Raw genomic sequence first — 19,867 nt, forward strand, 5'->3', positions numbered from 1 at the left:
AGCACTAAAGAAAGGGGTTAGTTCTGTTGCTCAGTTCTGATTTAGGAACTTTAGTCACTTTCTTGCTTTTGGCAAAACAGACACAGAAAGGGAGAGAAGAGACAAAATAATACTGATGGGGCAAATATGGCTTTTGTTGATGTTCTCAGATTACATGGCAGCTAGTCAACCACAGACAGATGCTTTGGGCTGACAAATCACTCACAACAACTGTTGATCTGTATCTTGGCTCACCTCCGGGCTCTGGTAAATCATCTGGTTGTTCTGGTCAGGTCCCTGTTCCTCACTTGTCCTACTCAGGGTCAGCAGAGCTGGATGGGCTATCTCATCCCAATGTGCTGATGCTGTACAGTACAGCCAATTTCAGGATTTGGTGAAAAGCAAAGGGGAAGGGGAAGACAGGAGGAACATGGGAGGGACAGAAAGGAGTACACAACAAAGAGGAAGGCAAAGTAAAATCTCACTTGTATCAGGTTGGGGGTCCTTACTTGTGCAACATGATGGTCAAATATCCCCACTGGAGTATAAAAGTCTGATGTCATAGCAACAATCCTGACACAGCTATTTTGATGGTAAAAATATCCCCATTTCCCCAAAAAAGTCTGTTGATAAGGGTTCCACTTAGGCAACGCAATAATCCATCCTCTCATTATTATGTCCACCAATGAAGCCTAATTTCCAACACACACATGTATTGGTTTATTGATTTCTGAGTCTCAACTTCTCTTGTTTACCAGTGGTAATAGTAGACCCTTTCTGTTTAAAGAAATTCACTTGCTCTGTTTCCTTCTCACATCCTTTCTTAACCGGTTTCATATACCAGATCATTGTGACAACTCCTGAACTTCTACCCACTTTTCACCAAGTAGGCTAAGAATTAAAGTAGGCATATTAAGTCACAATTATTACCTAAGGTCCTGCTCCATCTACAGGCCTTCTTGCCCCTCTTTCAAGAATGGGCAGCATTTCCCCTGTCTGGCAGCTGTCCTTAGAACCCCCAAGGGAACAGACCAGTATGAAGGGAGCTCCATACAAACACAGGCTGAATGCATTTTTTAATACATTTATCATTAGTTATTAGGGAACAATTACATCACCCAAATCTCACTTTTAAATCTCTCCTCAGGTGGACTCTGATCTATAGAGTGTCCTCCTCAGGATATGTATGAGGGGAAATATGGTGCCACAAAGGTCAGTACAGGAAAGATATTCACATCTGGATCCTCCTCAAAGTGATGTCATTAGGACTTTTTATTGGCTGTGGCATCTGATGACACAGTTACCAGGACAGAAATTGGGAACAACTGCAAAGAAAAAGGCACCCCACAATGAAATGATGGTTAGGGTCTCTTCTTAGGAAAGTGTACAGCAATAATAAGAAAATTAAGTTATCCTCACTTCAGCCACAACTAAAATAAGTCTTTAATTTCTCCTTGCAGTAGCCATATGCACTAGTACTCACCTATCATAGAACTCTGGCATTTTAGGACAATGGAAATCTTCTACATCAAAGAAATGTTTACTCTCTTTGTCCAGTATATAAGCCTATTGAGAAGAAAAAAATATTAACTGTTGGTAGATTATCAATAAGTCCGATACATCAAACAGTGAAATTTTGGGACACATGAGCAATGGGAAGCTAAGGGAGTTAAGATTTCCATAATCATTATTGCTTTGAATGTATTTATCTGGGGGAGTGGATGGCTAGAGGAATCGCTCACAGGAAATTGGGCCAACCTAGGTTGTCAGTTATGATGCAGCCCACGTCAGCAGTGAGCCAAAGTTATTGCCATGAAAGCTGTTTGATGGCCTGTGGAGATAAAGTGGATGGCCTCTCCGCTTCCCAGTGGATCCACACATCACACAAATCATCACAATAATTGGCACTTTTGGGCAGCCTTAGCAGAGGCACTCAGGAACGGTAAACATGGAGACTGTACTATCCTTTCTTTCCCAGATACGAACCCTCCAAGGAAGTGTTGAAGCACACTGGCATGGCAGTTTCAGAAAACCGTGCACTACTGTTGCCTATATTGCATCTGTTCTGTGGAATAATGGGGGAAGCAGGACTGAACCCGCCAGGATTAATAAACCAGCTCTATACTCACACACAGTCATTTAAAATAAAGTGTTTGTTTACTGTTACTAATAGTACACTAATTGCTACAGTATTTAGCACATTCTTTTAGTGCAAAGAACAGCCTTAAAAGAGTATGAGCAATCTAGCAAATGAATTTGAAATGCCCGAATTACAAGAATTCAGTGACTAGACATGTCCTACACAGATTTCACACACAGTGTTTTCTTCCTCTTACAAACAATTCGTAAAATATTTACAAACGTGAAAGAATAAAAGAGAAACTGTTTTGTTCTATAGGAAGAAAGAGATGTTAAAAGTTCAGATGCCAGTGACAATGGGTTAGCCTCTGTCTAAGCCAACAAAACACATAAGCACATGCTCAATTTCAGCTAAGTCTACACTAGCACTTTGTAGTGCTGTAAACTTTGTAGTGCTGGCTCAGGTATGTGAAAAAATACTCCCACCAAAGCACAGCAAGTTACAGTGTTATAAAAGGCCAATGTTAATCTGTCTACAGTGCAGTAGCTACTCCCCTTGTGGAGGGGGTTTACATAGAGTACTGGAAGGTCGCTCTGCCAGTGCTCATGCCATGGCCACAATTTTAGTTTAAAGCACTGCCACTTTTAAGAATAGACAAAGCCTTAAAGTACATGGTTATTCACACTGACATCAGTAAGATCACTTGTGCTTAAAATTCAACCATATGCTTTAGTGCTTTGCTCACTCAGGGACCAGAGCCTTACTTTGGTAAGTGAGGACACATCTACACAGCAGGGCTAAACTAGAAATAAGCTATGAAACTTGAGCTATGCTAAATGCATAGCTTAAGTTGAAATAGCTTATTTCAAATTTGGCCAGACCTACACAGCACTTACTTCAAAATAGAGCACTTTTCCTCTGACCTTCCTTAATTCTTGTAAAATGAGGGTTACAGGAGTCAGAGTAAGATCCTCCAGAAGCCTCAACATTCTGTCAAAATAACTGTGGGTGTAGACGAAATAACAGTGCTGTGCAGACACAGTCATACATAGCCTTGGTCTACACTACAATTAAGTAGATGTAAGGCAGCTTACATTGCCCTAACTCTGTAAGCATCTACATTCAAATGTCATTCTGACCTATGTAACTCAGCTGCTATACCAACTTAAAACTCCACCTAAGCAAGGGGCATGGTGGTTAGGTTGATGTACATGAAGCCCTGGCCATCTAAGGTTTTGCTGTTCATTGCTTCACCTATTTGTGGTGCACTGTGTGACATTGGTCTAAGCACATGATGCAGCGAACTGATGTTTTTTTCAGTGCATTCTAGTAAAAAAAATTACAATAATTAAAGTAACAAATATCCTTAATTATAGCTCCAAAAAGAAAAGCGAGTGTTGCAGACAGTGGTCAAGAGGCTAAGAAGGGGAAAAAGGCAATGACTGTAAGCCACAAAATTGAATTATTGGATAAACTTGCAAGTGGTCGTAGTGCAGCCTGAGTAGCTAGAATGAACAACATTAAATTTTCTATGTTTTATGTTTTAAAAAAAGGAGAAAAACATAAGGGACTGCAAATGGGTCAGCTTCTGCAAAGGTATCATGTGTGAGTTGTGTTCCTACATAACTGAGAAAATGAAAAAGGCATTAAGCATTTGGATTGAAGATATGACACAAAAATGAACACCTACAAATAGTGTTGTAATTCGCCAACAGGCTTTGAGCTTGTGCAAGCATTTTGCGCAAGCCTTGGGTGTAGAATGGGGAAGTCATGACAATCATGACAGTGCAGTGTTATTCACTGTGAGCAAGGGGTGGTTTGACATTTAAAAAGAAGCAGTTTACATCCGTGGTCCCCAACACGGTGCCAGCGGGCGCCATGGCGCCCGCGGGGGCATTTCAATGCGCCCGCCAGGTGCTCGGGGCTGGCCTGGCCCCGGGCACATGGCACGGGCGCTTGCGGGGGGAGCGCGCTTGGCGGGGGGAGAAGCGGCGGGGGGAGGCCGCCCCCGGGCATGCGGCAAGGGGGGGGGCCCGCCCCCGGGCGCGCTAGTGTCCCTGCCCCCTGGCGCCCGGCGGGCAAACGGCCATGCCCCCTGGCGCCCGACAACCTCAAAAGGTTTACATAATGGTTTACCACTGGTTTACATAATGTGAAGTTAATGGGGGAATCGGTGCCAGCAGACCATAAAGCAGTACAGGATTATCCCTCACAGGTTCTTAAAATTATTGCGGAAAAGGGTTATGTGCCCCAACCATTTTACAATGCAGATGAAACTGTCTTGTTTTGGAAAAGGATACCCAAAAGAACATACCTTTCCAAGGAGGAAAGGACAGCTTCAGGCTTCAAGGCAGCGAAAGACAGACTAACCCTTCGCCTTTGTCCTAATGCCACAGGAGACTGCATGGTTAAAAAATATGTTGCTCCCGCACTTTGAGCGCCAGGGCATTAAGAATAAACTCTGTTTGCCAATTTTTTGAATGTCAAGCAGAAGGGCTTGGGTCACAGCTGATGTATTTTTGGACTGGTTCACAACTGTTTTATCTGTGAGGTAGAAAAATACCTTTGGTCCAAAGGGCTGCCCTTCAAAGTGCTATTCATCTTGGACAATGCCTGAGGCCACTCAAAAACACTCTGCAATTTTCCCATCCTGACGTGGAAGTGGTTTTCTTGCCAACTAATACAACTTCCCTCATTTAGCCTCTCGACCAGAATGTGATTGCTACTTTTAAAGCCTACTACACCAGGCACACCTTTGTTCAGATTGGTAATACACTGGAAGATGATGAAACACTTGATTTCAGGAAGTGCTGGAAGGAGTACAACATTGCTAACTGCATCACTATCATAAAGGAATCAATTGATTACATGAAATCTAACAGGGTACGTCTAGACTACAAGCTTCTTTTGAAAGAAGCTTTTTCGAAAAAGATTTTTCGAAAAAGCTCCTTTCGAAAGAGAACGTCCAGACTACAAAAGCGGATCGAAAAAGTGATCTGCTTTTTCGAAAGACAGTTTCCAAACTGCTAGGATGCTCTCTCGCAAAAAGGGCATGCGGAACCACTTCTGGCAGGCCTTTTTTTTTTTTTTTAACTGCCTCCTCTGCATCCACACATGCCATTTTTTGAAAGAGCTCTTTCGAAAAAGGTGTTCTTCCTCATAAAAAGAGGTATACCAATTTCAAAACAAGCACCGCGTTCTTTCGATTTACTTTCTAAAGAACGTGACTGTAGTCTGGACGCAGGTAAAGTTTTTTCGAAAAAAGGGCCGTTTTTTTAAAAAAAACCTCTGTAGTCTAGACATACCCACAGAGGCAGCAAGGGGGAGCAGGGAGCAAGAGCCGGTGGGGAGCCAGCTTTAAAGCTGGCTCCCCAGGGAACACAGGATCCATGGAGCTGCCAGCTCCCTTCACTCAAGCACAGGGAGGAGATGACAGGTGAGAGCCAATATACATGGGGAGCCAGCTTTTAAGCCAGCTCTCATGTGCCAGCTCCATGGAGCTGCCTGTCCTCCCCACCTGCCTCACTGCTGCATTGGATGCTGGGGCCCACCATGGACAGAGGCTGCTACCACGGCCTGAAACAGAGGCAGCAGCACAGAATGGTAGGGGAATCAGTTTTTAAACCAGCTCTCCTTGTAGACTGGTTCCTGCCTGCCATCCCATGCTTCTGCCTTTGCATCAGAGGTAGTAGCATGAGGTAGTTGGGGCTCCCCAGGAGTCAAGCCAGGAGCACACTGGCTGCCAGCCCCATCCCCAGAGACTATCAAATGGTCGTGTAACTGCTAAGATTTCATGTGGTTAAATGACTATTCAATTAATCACTATCTAATATACCTAGCAAAGCCTAGCAACTGCTCAGCTGACCATGCCAGCTCCATGCTGCAGACATGCTCCTGCATGAAGTACACAGGAGGTGTTGGATCTTCTGGATCTGTGTGGAGATCAGAGTGTGCAGGCACAGCTTTTATCCAGCTGTAGAAACACTGATATCTCCTTGGGGCATGCAAGAGAAGGGATACAAGAGTGACCTGTAGTAATGCCAAGTGAAAGCCAAGGAGTTTCAGCAGGAATACCAGAAGGCAAGGGACGCTAACACTTGCTTTGGTGAAGCACGGCAGACATGGCATTCTTACAGAGCTGCATGCCATCCTTGGTGGAGACCTCACCATCACCCTCAAGAGCACCATGGATACTTCAGATGAGTAGGAGTTACAGTCCCCCTGCTGTGAAGTGATGAGGAGAAGTAGTATGGAGGGACAGGAGACTGAAGGATCCAGTGGCACAGTGGCCAACACCAGGGAAACTTGTCTGCCCCCCTCCCAGCCCCGGACTCCTTAAAGGGGCACGGGCTGGCTACAGTGCCTGTGCCAGGTGCAAGACTGCCAGCACCCAGCCAGCAGACCCTGCACCTCGCACGGATCGAGCCAGCCACCCGATGCCCCCCAGCCCTCCCCCTCTTCCCGGGACCAGGCTGGCGGCTCCCGAGAGCTTGCCCGGGACCGCAAGAGACGGGCACCCGCCTGGGCTAGTGCAGACATCGTGGACCTCGTCCACGATCTCCACACTAGGCACAGGAAAGTGGCCGGCTTGGGCAGGAGAGCTGCCAGCCTGGCCACCCAGGAGCAGGTGTGCAAGAGAATCAAGGGGGTCCACTGAGACCCCCGACCCTGAGCCATGAGCTTACAATGGCCATCCTGGGTCAGGCCAAAGGTCCATCTAGCCCAGTAGCCAGTCTGCCGACAGCGGCCAACCCTAGGGATCCTGGAGGGGATGGACCGAAGACAGTGACCAAGCCATTTGTCTCGTGCCATCCCTCTCCAGCCTTCCACAAACCTTGGGCAGGGACACCACTCCTACCCCCTGGCTAAAAGCACTCCATGGACCCAACCTCCATGACTTGATCTCACTTCCCTTTAAACTCTGTTCCAGTTCTAGCCTTCACAGCCTCCTGCAGCAAGGAGTTCCACAGGTTGACTCTTTGCTTTGTGAAGAACAACTTTCTGTTACTAGTTTGAAGCCTGCTATCCATTCCTTTCCTTTGGTGTCCTCTAGTCCTTCTTTATGGGAACTAATGAAAAACTTTTCTGTATGCACCCTCTCCACCCAACTCCTGCTTTTAGAGACCTCTATCCTGTCCCCCCTCCATCTCCTCTTTTCTAAGCTGAAAAGTCCCAGTCTCTTTAGCCTCTCTTCATATGGGACTTGTTCCCAATCCCTGATCATTTTAGTTGCCCTCTCCTCTCCCAGCCTCTCTCTTCCCCTATCCCACCTCCTTTTCCCAGTCTCCCCCAGTTTTGTTCAATAAAGACAGATTCCATTTTGGAAGACACGTTATCTTTATTTTGTACATCAAGAAGAGGGGCTAGGGAAGGGTAAGTGGAAGGAGGTGAGGGAGGAATGGGGCACGAGCCCCCGATGGGGAGGACTGGGCTGGCTCTGCGGGCTTTTGGGGGTGGAAGCTCTCCTGCAGCCCCCCAATTGCCCCTTCTTCCCAGATGGCAGCTTGCGGCAAGTGCAGCCGGGCTGATGGCCGAGTGCTGTGACGTGCCCAGTGTGGGCACTCAGGGCACTCCAAGCCAGGACTGCTTTGCAAGCGGGGCACCCCTGAGAACTGTCTGTCCGGGGTGGGGTCGGGACCCTTTAAGCACAGCCCTCGGCTAGCCTGAGACAGCATCTCCACGCTCTAAGTCCTCCTCTGATGCCCTGCCAGCATCAGCAAAACGCTAATTCGAACTAGTTTTTAGTTCTAGATGCGTTAGTTCGAATTAGCTTAGTTCAAATTAACTAATTCGAACTAAGTTAGTTCGAATTAACGCTGTAGTGTAGACGTACCCTCAGGCTGTGTCTAAACTAGCAAGTTTTTCCGCAAAATCATCTGCTTTTGCGGAAAAACTTGCCAAAAGGGAATTGAGTTCAGTATATCAAGCTTCCATTTATCTTGTGAATAATTTCCATTCAATTTGTGAATAGTACCTCTGCATTGTATCTTTTGCAGGCAAAAATGTAGCCTGGACAGTGAGATCCTCAACACTGGCAGAGCCGCTCAGCCAGATAAGAATGAGGACGAAAATGGCAAAATGACATATTCCAAGAGATATTACAAGCCTCTGCTGCTTCAAATACCAAGCACAGGGCATGGAGAATCATTCATGCAGATAGTGGGGACAGGAATAAAGCAGAAAGAAGAAAAGCACAGGAAAAGGAGAGAGATGTGTAGCAGGAGTATTACCACTTCTCAAGCAGCAAGCAGATTGCCAACAGGAGTCTGCAACCTTTCAGGTTCAACAGACCTGTCCTCATCTCCCTCTGAAGCCCATTCCATATGGTGTATGGGTTCCCTACACTATTCCTACCATTCCATTCTGAGGGAGAGTACAGGTAATCACAGCTGCACTTATGCTGACCTATACAAGACAAGGTATACATGTATGGGAAGTAGAAATGACTGTCCTTTCCCCTTCAAAAGTTCTTTTTCCTTTATTTATGAAGTTCCATTCAGTTATAAATGCATCTATTTGCATGGGTTGGAATAAAAGTCTATTGATGGAAACTTAATTCATCTTTATTAGTTCCCAACATATGCTTGCTGGGGCTGACATCAGGCACAGATAACAGCAATTGGTACATTTGCATCGGTACATGTTTTATTGCTACACACGCAACCTGTTCAGAGTTGGTGAGATTGGTTTTCATAACCTCTCACCTGTGTAAGGTGTGGTGCTGGCTGTGGCACAGGTAAGGCTGGAGTATCTCAGGAGATTGATTGTGTACTTCTTGTTGGTCAGAGTATCAGCTGAAGTGTCCTGTGTAACAGGTTTGGTGCCTTACAAAGAAGGATCCATAAGTAGACCTGATTTTAAGCAATTCACCCTGATTTGACCCTCTCAGTGCTGCACCCAGACTCCCTGTTATATTACAGAATGCTGCTGTGGTACAGCTGCACCAATACAGTTGTACTGCTGCAGGTTTTTAACTGTGGACTAGAGATGTAAAACTTTAACCGATTACCTGAAAAACATTATCCTTACCTGCATGCTTACCCAGTAGCTAGTTAACCAAAGGGCCAGGCCCACTATGAGCAGCCCCCCCCCCCCCTGTTGTGGAGTAGCCAGCAGGGTCCCAGCCTGAGTAGGCCCAACAAGAGCAGATCCTCTGTTCATAGTGATCCAGCCAGGGCAGCTCTCCAGCTGTGGCATGGCAGGCCTCACGGCTGGAGCAGCCCCTGGACATGGAATGGCAGGACCGCCTGGCGAGAGCAGCTCCTGGCCACACTTTAGCAGACCTGGCTGGCTGAAGCAGACCTGCCCAAGGAGGGCTTGGCTGAAGGAACCCTCTCCCCACAGCAGGCTGCTAGGCAGGACTCCCAACTGTGGTGACCCATGCCTGGAGCAGTCCCCTCTATAGGAAGCCTGCCATTCATGGTTAGCCTCTTAAATGATTAAAATTGTATCTTTTAACCAATTAACTTTTTAAATGAGTATTTGCATGTGTGATGGGACGGCCCCGCCCCACACTCAAGCCCAGGGCAGCCACCTGGTGCTGGAGGCAGAGAGGGCTCCACCCACACAGCCCTACTGGGCATGCTCGCAGGGGGACCAAGGTATAAAAGACTGCCAGCCTGCTCCAAAGAGGGGGACTGCAGCCAGAGCTGGAGCTAATGCCCAGCTGCCCGCGGTGCAGACCAGACGGACAGAGAGGGAGTCGCCAGGCCTGCTAGATCCACCACCGCCAGTCCCAAGCCAAGCTCAACCCCGATGATGGAGCTTGCCGTGACCCAGGCACTGTACCCAGCCCCAACGCTGACTGGGAACATGCCATGAACACCATGCAACTCATGCCAACCGGTGAGACTGCTACGGGCCGGGGAAAAGGGGTAGGAATTGACCCAGGGCAGGGAGCTGGAAAAGCCCCTGAGGGCTCGGCGCATTGTGGGGAGGAGCCCCCGCCGAGCCAGTGGTGGGATCCACCTGCCGCTAATAGGGCCCTGGGTCGGGGCCCAGTGGAGAGGGAGGGCCCAGGCCCCTCTACCTCTGCTGCCTGGACCCCGGCGAGTAGGGGCTAGGATAAAGGACTAGGCCGTAGGGCCTGCGTATTGAGGATTAGGCCAGGAGGCTGTATTTCAGTTTCAGCTTCTGTGGCAGTTGGGACTGAGAGCCTGCCATTGTTCCCTTGATTGCCTCTGATTAGCCTCAGGCTCAGCCTTCCCCTGTGTGACTCAGAAGGGGGCAGGCCTGACCTAGGCAAGCAGGCTTTAAAAAGCCAGAGCAGTGCGACCAGGGGACAGCAGACAGGGGAGTTGAAGAGGGAGTGACTGATGGTGATGAAGACCCGTAGCACTTGTGCCAGTACTTCTCCTGTCTCCTCCACCTGTGCCTGTATCCAGACAGAGAACCTGAGCATGGATGCCTCTACCCAGGTCCTGGTGTGGTCTTGCTGTATTTGTGGCTTGCAATTCCCACTGAGTGATCTCCAGGCTGGGGGAGACAACCGTTGTGAAAGGTGCCTGCTGGTGGAATCTCTCAGGCAGCAGGTGGGAGAGCTACAGGAGGAGGTGGCCAGGCTGAGGAGCATTCGAAGCCATGAGGAATTCCTGGACAGTATTCCTGTGGAGTCCACGGAGGTCACTGTCCTAGGATGTGGGACTGTTGACCAGCCACTTATGGAGGAGGCAGTGGTGCAGGGTGAGAACTGGCAGCTGGTTACTTCCGGCAGCAGGCAGTGTTCCACCCCTGCTCCTAACCCTCCCACTGTGTTGTTACATAACCGTTACACTTTACTTTCAGCAGGAGACAAGGAGTCACCCCCCACAGTGGAGGAGACCAGGCCTTGCACCACCAAGGTTGAGCAGTCTCCTGCCACCACTGCGAGGAGGAAATGTAGAGTAGTGGTGGTTGGAGACTCTCTTCTGAGGGGAACGGAGGCACCCATCTGTCGCCCTGACAGCTCATCTCGAGAGGTATGCTGTCTGCCAGGGGCCCGTATCCGAGATGTTACGGAGGCATTGTCGAGGATTATCCGGCCCTCTGACTACTACCCCATGCTACTCATCCACGTGGGCACAAATGATACTGCCAGGTGTGACACTGAGCGGATCAAGTGTGACTACAGGGCTTTGGGAGTACGGGTGAAGGAGTTTGGAGCGCAGGTGGTATTCTCTTCTATCCTTCCTGTCAAAGGTAGGGGCCCGGGCAGAGAGAGGTGCATCCTGGAGGTGAATGCCTGGCTGCGACGATGGTGTCGCCAGGAGGGATTCGGCTTCCTTGATCACGGGGTGCTCTTCCAGGAAGGACTGCTTGGCGGAGATGGAGTTCACCTTTCCAGGAGCGGGAAGGCCTTGTTTGGACACAGACTGGCTAACCTTGTGAGGAGGGCTTTAAACTAGGTTTGTCGGGGGCAGGTGAGCAAAGCCCACAGGTAAGTGCTGAATGTGCGGGACTGGGAGATGGGTTGGAAATGGGGGGGGACTACGGCCTATAATGGCAAGGAGAAAGGAGGGTCAGGGCACAACAGGGAGGCAAGATCAAATCCGTATCTTAGATGCCTATATACAAATGCGAGAAGTATGGGTAATAAGCAGGAAGAACTGGAATTGCTAACCAATAAATACAACTATGATATCATTGGTATTACAGAAACCTGGTGGGATGGGACGCATGATTGGAATATTGGTATGGAAGGGTACGGCTTGCTCAGGAAGGACAGACAGGGAAAAAAGGGAGGAGGGGTTGCCTTGTATATTAAAAATGTACACACTTGGACTGAAGTGGAGATGAACGTAGGAGATAGCTGTGTAGAGAGTCTCTGGGTTAAGCTAAAAGGGGTAAAAAACGAAGGTGATATCATGCTAGGAGTCTACTACAGGCCACCTAGCCAGGTGGAAGAGGTGGATGAGGCCTTTTTTAAACAATTAACAAAACTATCCAAAGCCCAAGATTTGGTGGTGATGGGAGACTTCAACTATCCAGACATATGTTGGGAAACTAACACAGCGAGGCACAGGCTATCCAATAAGTTTCTGGACTGCATTGGAGACAACTTTCTGTTTCAGAAGGTTGAAAAAGCTACCAGAGGAGAAGCTGTTCTGGATTTGGTTTTAACAAATAGGGAGGAACTAGTTGAGAACTTGAAAGTGGAAGACAGTATAGGGGACAGTGATCACGAAATAATAGAGTTCATGATCTTAAGGAAAGGTAGAAGGGAGACCAGCACAATTGAGGTTATGGATTTCAGGAAGGCAGATTTTGATAAGCTCAGAGAACTTGTAGGTAAGGTCCCATGGGAAGCAAGACTGAAGGGAAAAACAACTGAGGAGAGTTGGAAGTATTTCAAAGGGACGTTGTTAAGGGCCCAAAAGCAAACAATTCCGCTGTGTAGGAAAGATAGAAAATATGGCAAAAGACCAGCTTGGCTTAACAAGGAGATCTTGCATGATCTCAAAATAAAAAAGGAGTCGTATAAAAAATGGAAACTAGGACAACTAACAAAGGATGAATATAGGCAAGCAACACGGGAATGCAGGGGCAAGATTAGAAAGGCAAAGGCACAAAATGAGATCAAACTAGCTACAGGCATAAAGGGAAACAAGAAGACCTTTTATAAATACATTAAAAGCAAGAGGAAGACCAAGGACAGGGTAGGCCCACTGCTTAGTGAGGAGGGAGAAGCAGTAACAGGGAACTTGGAAATGGCGGAGATGCTCAATGACTTCTTTGTTTTGGTCTTCACCGAGAAGTCTGGAGGTGTGCCTAACGTAGTGAATACAAGCAGAGAGAGGGTAAGTTTAGAAGATAGGATACACAAAGAACAAGTTAAAAATCACTTAGGAAAGTTAGATGTCAGCAAGTCACCAGGTCCTGATGAAATGCATCCCAGGATACTCAAGGAGCTGATAGAGGAGGTATCTGAGCCTTTAGCTATGATCTTTGAAAAATCATGGCAGACAGGGGAGATTCCAGAAGACTGGAAAAGGGCAAATATTGTGCCCATCTATAAAAAGGGGAATAAGAACAACCCAGGAAATTATAGACCGGTCAGTTTAACGTCTGTCCCAGGGAAGATAATGGAGCAGGTAATTAAGGAAATCGTATGCAAACACTTGGAAAGTAATAAAGTGATAGGGAATAGCCAGCATGGGTTTGTGAAGAACAAGTCATGCCAAACTAATCTGATAGCTTTCTTTGATAAGATAACGAGCCTTGTGGATAAGGGAGAAGCGGTGGATGTCATATACCTAGACTTTAGTAAGGCATTTGATACGGTCTCGCATGATATTCTTATTGATAAACTAGGCAAATATAACTTAGATAGGGCCACGATAAGGTGGGTGCATAATTGGCTGGATAACCGTAGTCAGAGAGTTGTTGTTAACGGTTCTAAATCCTGCTGGAAAGGGATAACAAGTGGAGTTCCTCAAGGGTCTGTTTTGGGACCCGGACTGTTCAATATCTTCATCAATGATGTAGATATTGGGATAGAGAGTACTCTTATTAAGTTTGCAGATGATACCAAACTGGGTGGGGTTGCGACTTCTTTGGAGGATAGGGACATAATTCAAAATGACCTTAGCAAGTTAGAGAAATGGTCAGAGGTAAACAGGATGAGGTTTAATAAAGAGAAATGCAAAGTGCTCCACTTAGGAAGGAACAATCAGTTCCATACATACAAGATGGGAAGCGACTGTCTAGGAAGGAGCATGGCGGAAAGGGATCTAGGGGTCATAGTGGACCACAAGTTGAATATGAGTCAACAGTGTGATGCTGTTGCAAAAAAAGCAAATATGATTCTAGGTTGTATCAACAGGTGTGTTGTAAGCAAAACTCGTGAAGTCATTCTGCCGCTCTACTCTGCACTAGTTAGGCCTCAGCTGGAGTACTGTGTCCAGTTCTGGGCGCCACATTTCAAGAAAGATGTGGAGAAATTGGAAAGGGTACAGAGAAGAGCGACAAGAATGATTAAAGGTCTAGAGAACATGACCTATGAAGCCAGGCTTCATGAACTGGGCTTGTTTAGTTTGGAAAAAAGAAGATTAAGGGGGGACATGATAGCGGTTTTCAAATATCTAAAAGGGTGTCACAAGGAGGAAGGCGAAAATTTGTTCCTCTTGGTTTCTGAGGACAGGACAAGGAGTAATGGGCTTAAAGTGCAGCAGGGGAGGTTTAGATTGGACATTAGGAAAAAATTCCTAACTGTCAGGGTGGTCAAATATTGGAATAAATTGCCAAGGGAGGTGGTGAAATCTCCCTCTCTGGAGATATTTAAGAACAGGTTAGATAGACATCTGTCAGGGATGGTGTAGGTGGAGCTTGGTCCTGCCTTGAGGGCGGGGGGCTGGACTCGATGGCCTCTCGAGGTCCCTTCCAGTCCTATGATTCTATGATTCTATGATTTCCCCTACTGTAGGGGCAGTGGACTTTGAGACTAGGCCAGTGGGCCATATTTCCCCTAAAAAAGGGGCATCACGCTTTGGGCCTAGGCCTGAGCGGACTGGATTATGCCCCGGATGGGGGCAGCAACCCCAAGCGCGAGGGGAGACCCCCGACAGCATGCCTAATGTGAACAAGTCTTGAATACCTTTCCCAGACTTGAAGAAGAGCTCTGGGTAAGCTCAGAAGCTTGCTTCTCTCCCCAAGAGAATTTGTTGCAATAAAAGATATATACCCACCGGCTGTGTCTACATTGGCATGATTTTGCGCAAAAGCATATCTCTTGCTCAAAAGCACATGCCAGTGTAGACGCTCTCTTGTGCAAATACTTTAACGCAAAAACTCTTGCATTAAAAGTATTTGCGCAAAATCTTGCCAATGTAGACGTAGCCACCTTGTCTCTCCAATCTCCTGAGAGCAGACGTGCCAACTCTGCAACAGATCATGATAGTCCTAATTTCTGAATAAAATTAATCCTCACTCATGATTTCTTGAAAGAAAACTCAAATGTCAAAATTTGGTACAAATGTTTATCCAGTCAAATAAGAGTTTCCTCATCCTAAAAAAGGAATATGTTTTTCCTTTCTTAATACTTTGAAACACAATCAGAATTCATCTCCCTTTGTGTTGCTTAGTATAATTTCATCTTTTATGCTCTCAATCAAGAATTTACTTGCGTATCAGATACACAAAGCTATCAAGCTAAAAAGAGACAGTGTGGCTTACCCTAGGGTTGTGCTCATGAAAACGTATGGCACCAGTAGCAACAGAATTTCCTGCATTGTCTGCATGGCTGTGGGTGTTGACACGACTTCTAGATGAGAGAGGCCCTTGATGCCATCCAGTGCAGCAGGCATGGTTCGGGGTGGACTAGATCACTCAGGTTGAGCTTGTTCCTAACTCCCTGACAGAAGGGTGGGCCTTGACTCGCCTCCTTTCCTTTCCAGAATTTGGGAAATCTTCCCCTCACAAGTTTCTTAGGCTTCTTGCATGCAGCCAGGGAGAGGAATCGGTGCAGGTTGAAGACATCACCAGTGGGGCACTCCACACAGATGCCATGGTACTCAGGGTCAACTTGGACCTCTGCTTCAGTGACAGTTAGCATGGACTCCATCAGGAACACCAAGAAATGTATGTCTCTCTTCCTCTTTGTCCAGGATTTAAATAACTTACAAATGTGACACTTGTCACTTGTGTCCTTTAGCTCAGGCCTACACAACTCGGAAAGCGGTGAGAGCCATATTATTCCAAAGAAGACATCTGCGGGCCGCAAGTTGGGTTGTCAGATGCTCTCTCAAAAAATACTGAACACACGGGCTAAAAAATTTTTGTTGAGCAAGAAAAAAACCACACGTGTCAAGATTTTGTTGAATACATTCACACACAAGGTAAAGACTCAGTCACACACAGAGAATAAATAATTCTGATACAAGCTATACTATTGACGGGGCATAGATTTTACCAGCTTGTGAGCTGTAACAGGGCGACCCGCCCCGCACTCGAACAATGCCGACCCCCATGCCGCACAGGAAGCGTGGCGGTCTGACAGCGGTCTGCGCCATGCAAGCAGCCACTCAGCCGAGTGGCGTGCAGGGGGGCCAAGTCCTGGGACAGGAGCCGGAAGCAGAGGCGGGGCCAGAGCGTGCGTGCGTCCCTGATGTCATGGGAAGAGGTGCCGGCACAAGAGAACACCGCATTCAAAAGGGGAGTAGAGCAGAGTGGAAGAGAGGAGGGAGGCAGAGGAGAGCAAAAGTTATTTCCAAAAGCCGTCGCAGTCCGCACAGTGAACCCCTTCGGGCCGCATGCAGCCCACGGGCCATATGTTGTGCAGGCCTGCTTTAGCTAGACACCACTAACAGCTACAATGAAGAGAGAGTGGGTGGTGCCCCTTATACCGTGCCATGAGAGATCAACTTCAGAGGGTGCTGACCCACTTCCCTACAGATACTGCTTAGGGAAAAATGTCTGACATCAGTTCATGTGGCAAGCACACACAATGTGAAATGGACATGAGCAATCACTCGAACAACCCCACGCCTCGGTTTCCCCTATCTATCCAACCCAGTAACTATGGAGAAAAAGGCCATAAAGTTAAAGCCAGTAAAAACAGGGATGATTAGCTATGCTAGACCACGGAATTGCCAACTCCCTACCATTCTGAAGGGGACCAAGACTAGGGGGAAATTGAGTCATAACAAGGACTTGACAAACATGGAATTGGGTGAGGTGCCATAAAAGGTATAGCTCCTCATTTTGCCACAAAGGAACTCTAACAGACAAAGACGTCATAGTACAAACCACAGTAAGTAAAATCAGTTTTTCTATCACAGTAAGTAAAATACAGTTTAAAAAAATGGATGGTGTTGCCCAGAAAAGAGGTTTGGCTGGCAATGAGATAATTCAATAAAGCCCGATCAGCAGTGATTTTATATTTCCTTTTTATATAACCTGTTCTGTTCTATGTCTGTTCTTATACCATGGCACATTGTCGCAGTATCTGAGCATCTTCCATTAGTGCATTAATATCTGTCACATGTTGTTTGTTCTCTCATCCTCTCGCTGGGGAAAGAAGCCTGGCTATGTCTAGACTACAGGGTTTTTGTGGGATAGTGGAGGTATCCCGCAAAAACCCCGCCATGTTCAAGGAACGCGTTTGCTCTCCTGTTTTTTTTTGCAGAAGAGAAAATGCACTCTTTCGGGGAGCCCTGTATACCCCTGTCTAAACGGTGCCAAATGGCGGAAAAGCCTCTTCCAAAAAAAAAAAGCAGAAAAGCTACGCAAAATGCGGAGTGCATTTTGCATAGCTTTTTCCGCAAAAACGATGCAGTCTAGACCTAGCCTGTGCTTGGATTGTGGAGCATCTGCATTTTATTTTGGTACAGTTTCTTTTAGAACCAAGTATTAGTAGTTACTGCAAAAAAGATGTAAAATCAACACTGAAAGGTGGAAAGAACGATGCTCTATCTTAAGCAGCTAAGAATATGAAAAAGCCCTCTATCAGAGAAAGATTAGATCATGTGCAAAATCTGTAACAACTATGTGGGATGAAATTTTTCTTCAGAATTAGCACAAATATCAATAAAAACTGCGTCTGCTTAAACATGGCTGATTTTGTTCCCATGTCTGACCCATGTTCTATTAAAAAAAAAAAAAAAAAACCACTGAGACAGAAGTTGAACTAGAAGCTTAGTAAGGATGTCATTTACCTTTTCATGATCTTTATTCTTCACTAAAGACTGTGGATCCTCTCTAGCCATAAGTGATTGTTTTATAGCTCCCTTTATGATCAAAGTGGAAATATTAAAAGGTTTTAGCTTCTGGCTACAGTTTAAATCAAAAAGTGCTCTCTTCCTTTCTTTCACTGTATTCCAAACAAGAGCTCGAATGCAATATATATCCTGGAAAATAGGAAATGTATCAGTTAGTTCCTGGAAGACCAGGCCAGAACTAAATTATGGCTGCACTAAAAAAAAAAAGAGAATGGGAACAAGGGGCTTTTCCTTCCAATTTCTCTGTAGTTAAGGGGTCTGAGCTAGCAAAGCTATTAGTTATTGTCTAGAGATGATATATGTCTGGGCAAAATGATGGGACCTGATGCAACACTAACACTATAGGGGTGGGAAATGGCTAACCTACCTCTCATAACTGTTAAAAACATCCTTTAAAAAAAACATTGACAAGTCCTGTGGCACCTTAGGCTGTGTCTAGACTGCAGGGTTTTTTCGAAAAAAGTAGCCTTTTTTTGAAAACTTTACCTGCGTCTAGACTACAGCCGCGTTCTTTCGAAATTAAATCGAAAGAACATGGCTTTTCTTTCGACAGTGGTACTCCTCATTTCACGAGGAATAACGCCTTTTTTCGAAAGTGCTCTTTCGAAAAAGTGTTCTTTAATGCAAACTATGCTTTTTTGAAAGAGCATCCAGACTGCCTGGGTGCTCTTTCGAAAAAGTGGCTTGCTTTCTCGAAAGTACTGCTTGCAGTCTAGACGCTCTTTTTCGAAAGAGGCTTTTTCAAAAGTATCTTTCGAAAAAGCCTCTTTCGAAAGAGGCTTGCAGTCTAGACGTAGCCTTAGAGACTAACAAAAACATATGTATAGTATCATAAGCAAAATCCACTTCTTCAGATGAGATGATCTTGAGTGGAAAAGGGGGGACTCTCAGAATAAGAAGGGAGAAAGGAAAGAAAAAATTCCTGTCAATTCTAGTCCTGGTGCTAATGAGGCTAATTTAGTAGGCTGGAAATGTCCCATACTTAGCTTTTGATGTCAATAGGATATTGAATGTAAAGAAAGCTAGGCTATGTCTACACAGCAGCATTATTTCAGAATAGCTGACATTATTCTGAAATAACATAGTCCGCATCTACACACAGTTATTTTGATATAATGTTGAGCTGGAGGACTGCTCAACCCTCAGGCTGCGTCTACAATGGCATGATTTTGCGCAAATACTTTTAACGGAAAAGTATTTCAGTTAAAAGTATTTGCACAAGAGAGCGTCTATACTGGCATGTGCCTTTGAGCAAAAGATTTGCTTTTGCGCAAAAGCATCCGTGCCAGTGTAGACTCTCTCTTGAGCAAGAAAGCTTCGATGGCCATTTTAGCTTCTTGCACAAGAAACTGATGTTACCTGTCTACACTGGCCTCTTGCGCAAGAACACTTGCACAAGAGGACTTATCCCTGAGCGGGAGCATCAGAGTATTTGCGCAAGAAGCACTGATTTCATACAGTAGAACATCAGTGTTCTTGCACAAATACTCGCGGCCAGTGTAGACAGGAGGCAAGATTTTGCTCAAAAGTGACTGCTTTTGTGTAAAATCTTGCCAATGTAGACAGCCTCATTGTATGAGGAGTAAGGGAAGTCAGAGGAAGAGTGCTCTAACTCAAAATAACTGCTATGTAGACAGTGCCAAAAGTCAAAATAAGCAATTTCAACTTAAGCAATGCAATTAGCATAGCTCAAGTTGCGTAGATTATTTCAAGTTAGCCCTACTGTATAGACATGCCCCTAGTGTCCTGAAGAAGTGGGTTGTGCCCATAAAAGCTCATGATACCATCTACATTTTTAATAGCCTCTAAGATGCTGCAGAAATATTTGTTGATTTTAAGTATTATAATATGTTAACCAGTTCAAATTTGTTTATGAAAGTCAATTCCACACTTTCTCTCTAGTTGGCTTTTACAATTACGTTATAGAAGAATGGTTACTTTTAAGTTCATTAATGATTGCCCAGGTAAGTTAAAATGTTCCCCTACAGGTTTATCTGTTACTATTTTGAATAACTGATTTGTGTCCATTAATCCTTTTTCATAGAGATTGTCCAGTTTGGCCAATGTACATGGCAGAGGGACATTGTTGGCATTTGATGGCATATATTACATTAGA

At 46.0% G+C, this 19,867-nt stretch overlaps 1 protein-coding gene across 9 annotated transcripts in view; it reads right to left on the bottom strand.

Annotated features, from left to right (window-relative positions):
• LOC102446356 (uncharacterized) overlaps window positions 1–19,867 on the bottom strand; it is an 87,516-nt gene that overhangs the window by 42,441 nt on the left and 25,208 nt on the right. For 8 of the 9 annotated variants that reach the window (XR_012904030.2, XR_012904027.2, XM_075929641.2 and 5 more), the window contains 2 exons: window positions 17,689–17,880; window positions 1,463–1,545 (listed from right to left, as the gene is read on the bottom strand). Coding sequence is in view for 7 of the 9 variants with exons in the window: in XM_075929641.2 (XP_075785756.2) it covers window positions 1,463–1,545; window positions 17,689–17,880 (275 nt within the window). In the remaining 2 variants the exon portion in view is untranslated. The remainder of the gene's footprint in view (window positions 1–1,462; window positions 1,546–17,688; window positions 17,881–19,867) is intronic. The other variant, XM_075929649.2, reaches the window with a different exon arrangement.

Source organism: Pelodiscus sinensis, chromosome 1 (genome assembly GCF_052426305.1).
Source record: "Pelodiscus sinensis isolate ZL-2025 chromosome 1, ASM5242630v1, whole genome shotgun sequence".
In the NCBI taxonomy this organism is placed as follows: domain Eukaryota; kingdom Metazoa; phylum Chordata; order Testudines; family Trionychidae; genus Pelodiscus; species Pelodiscus sinensis.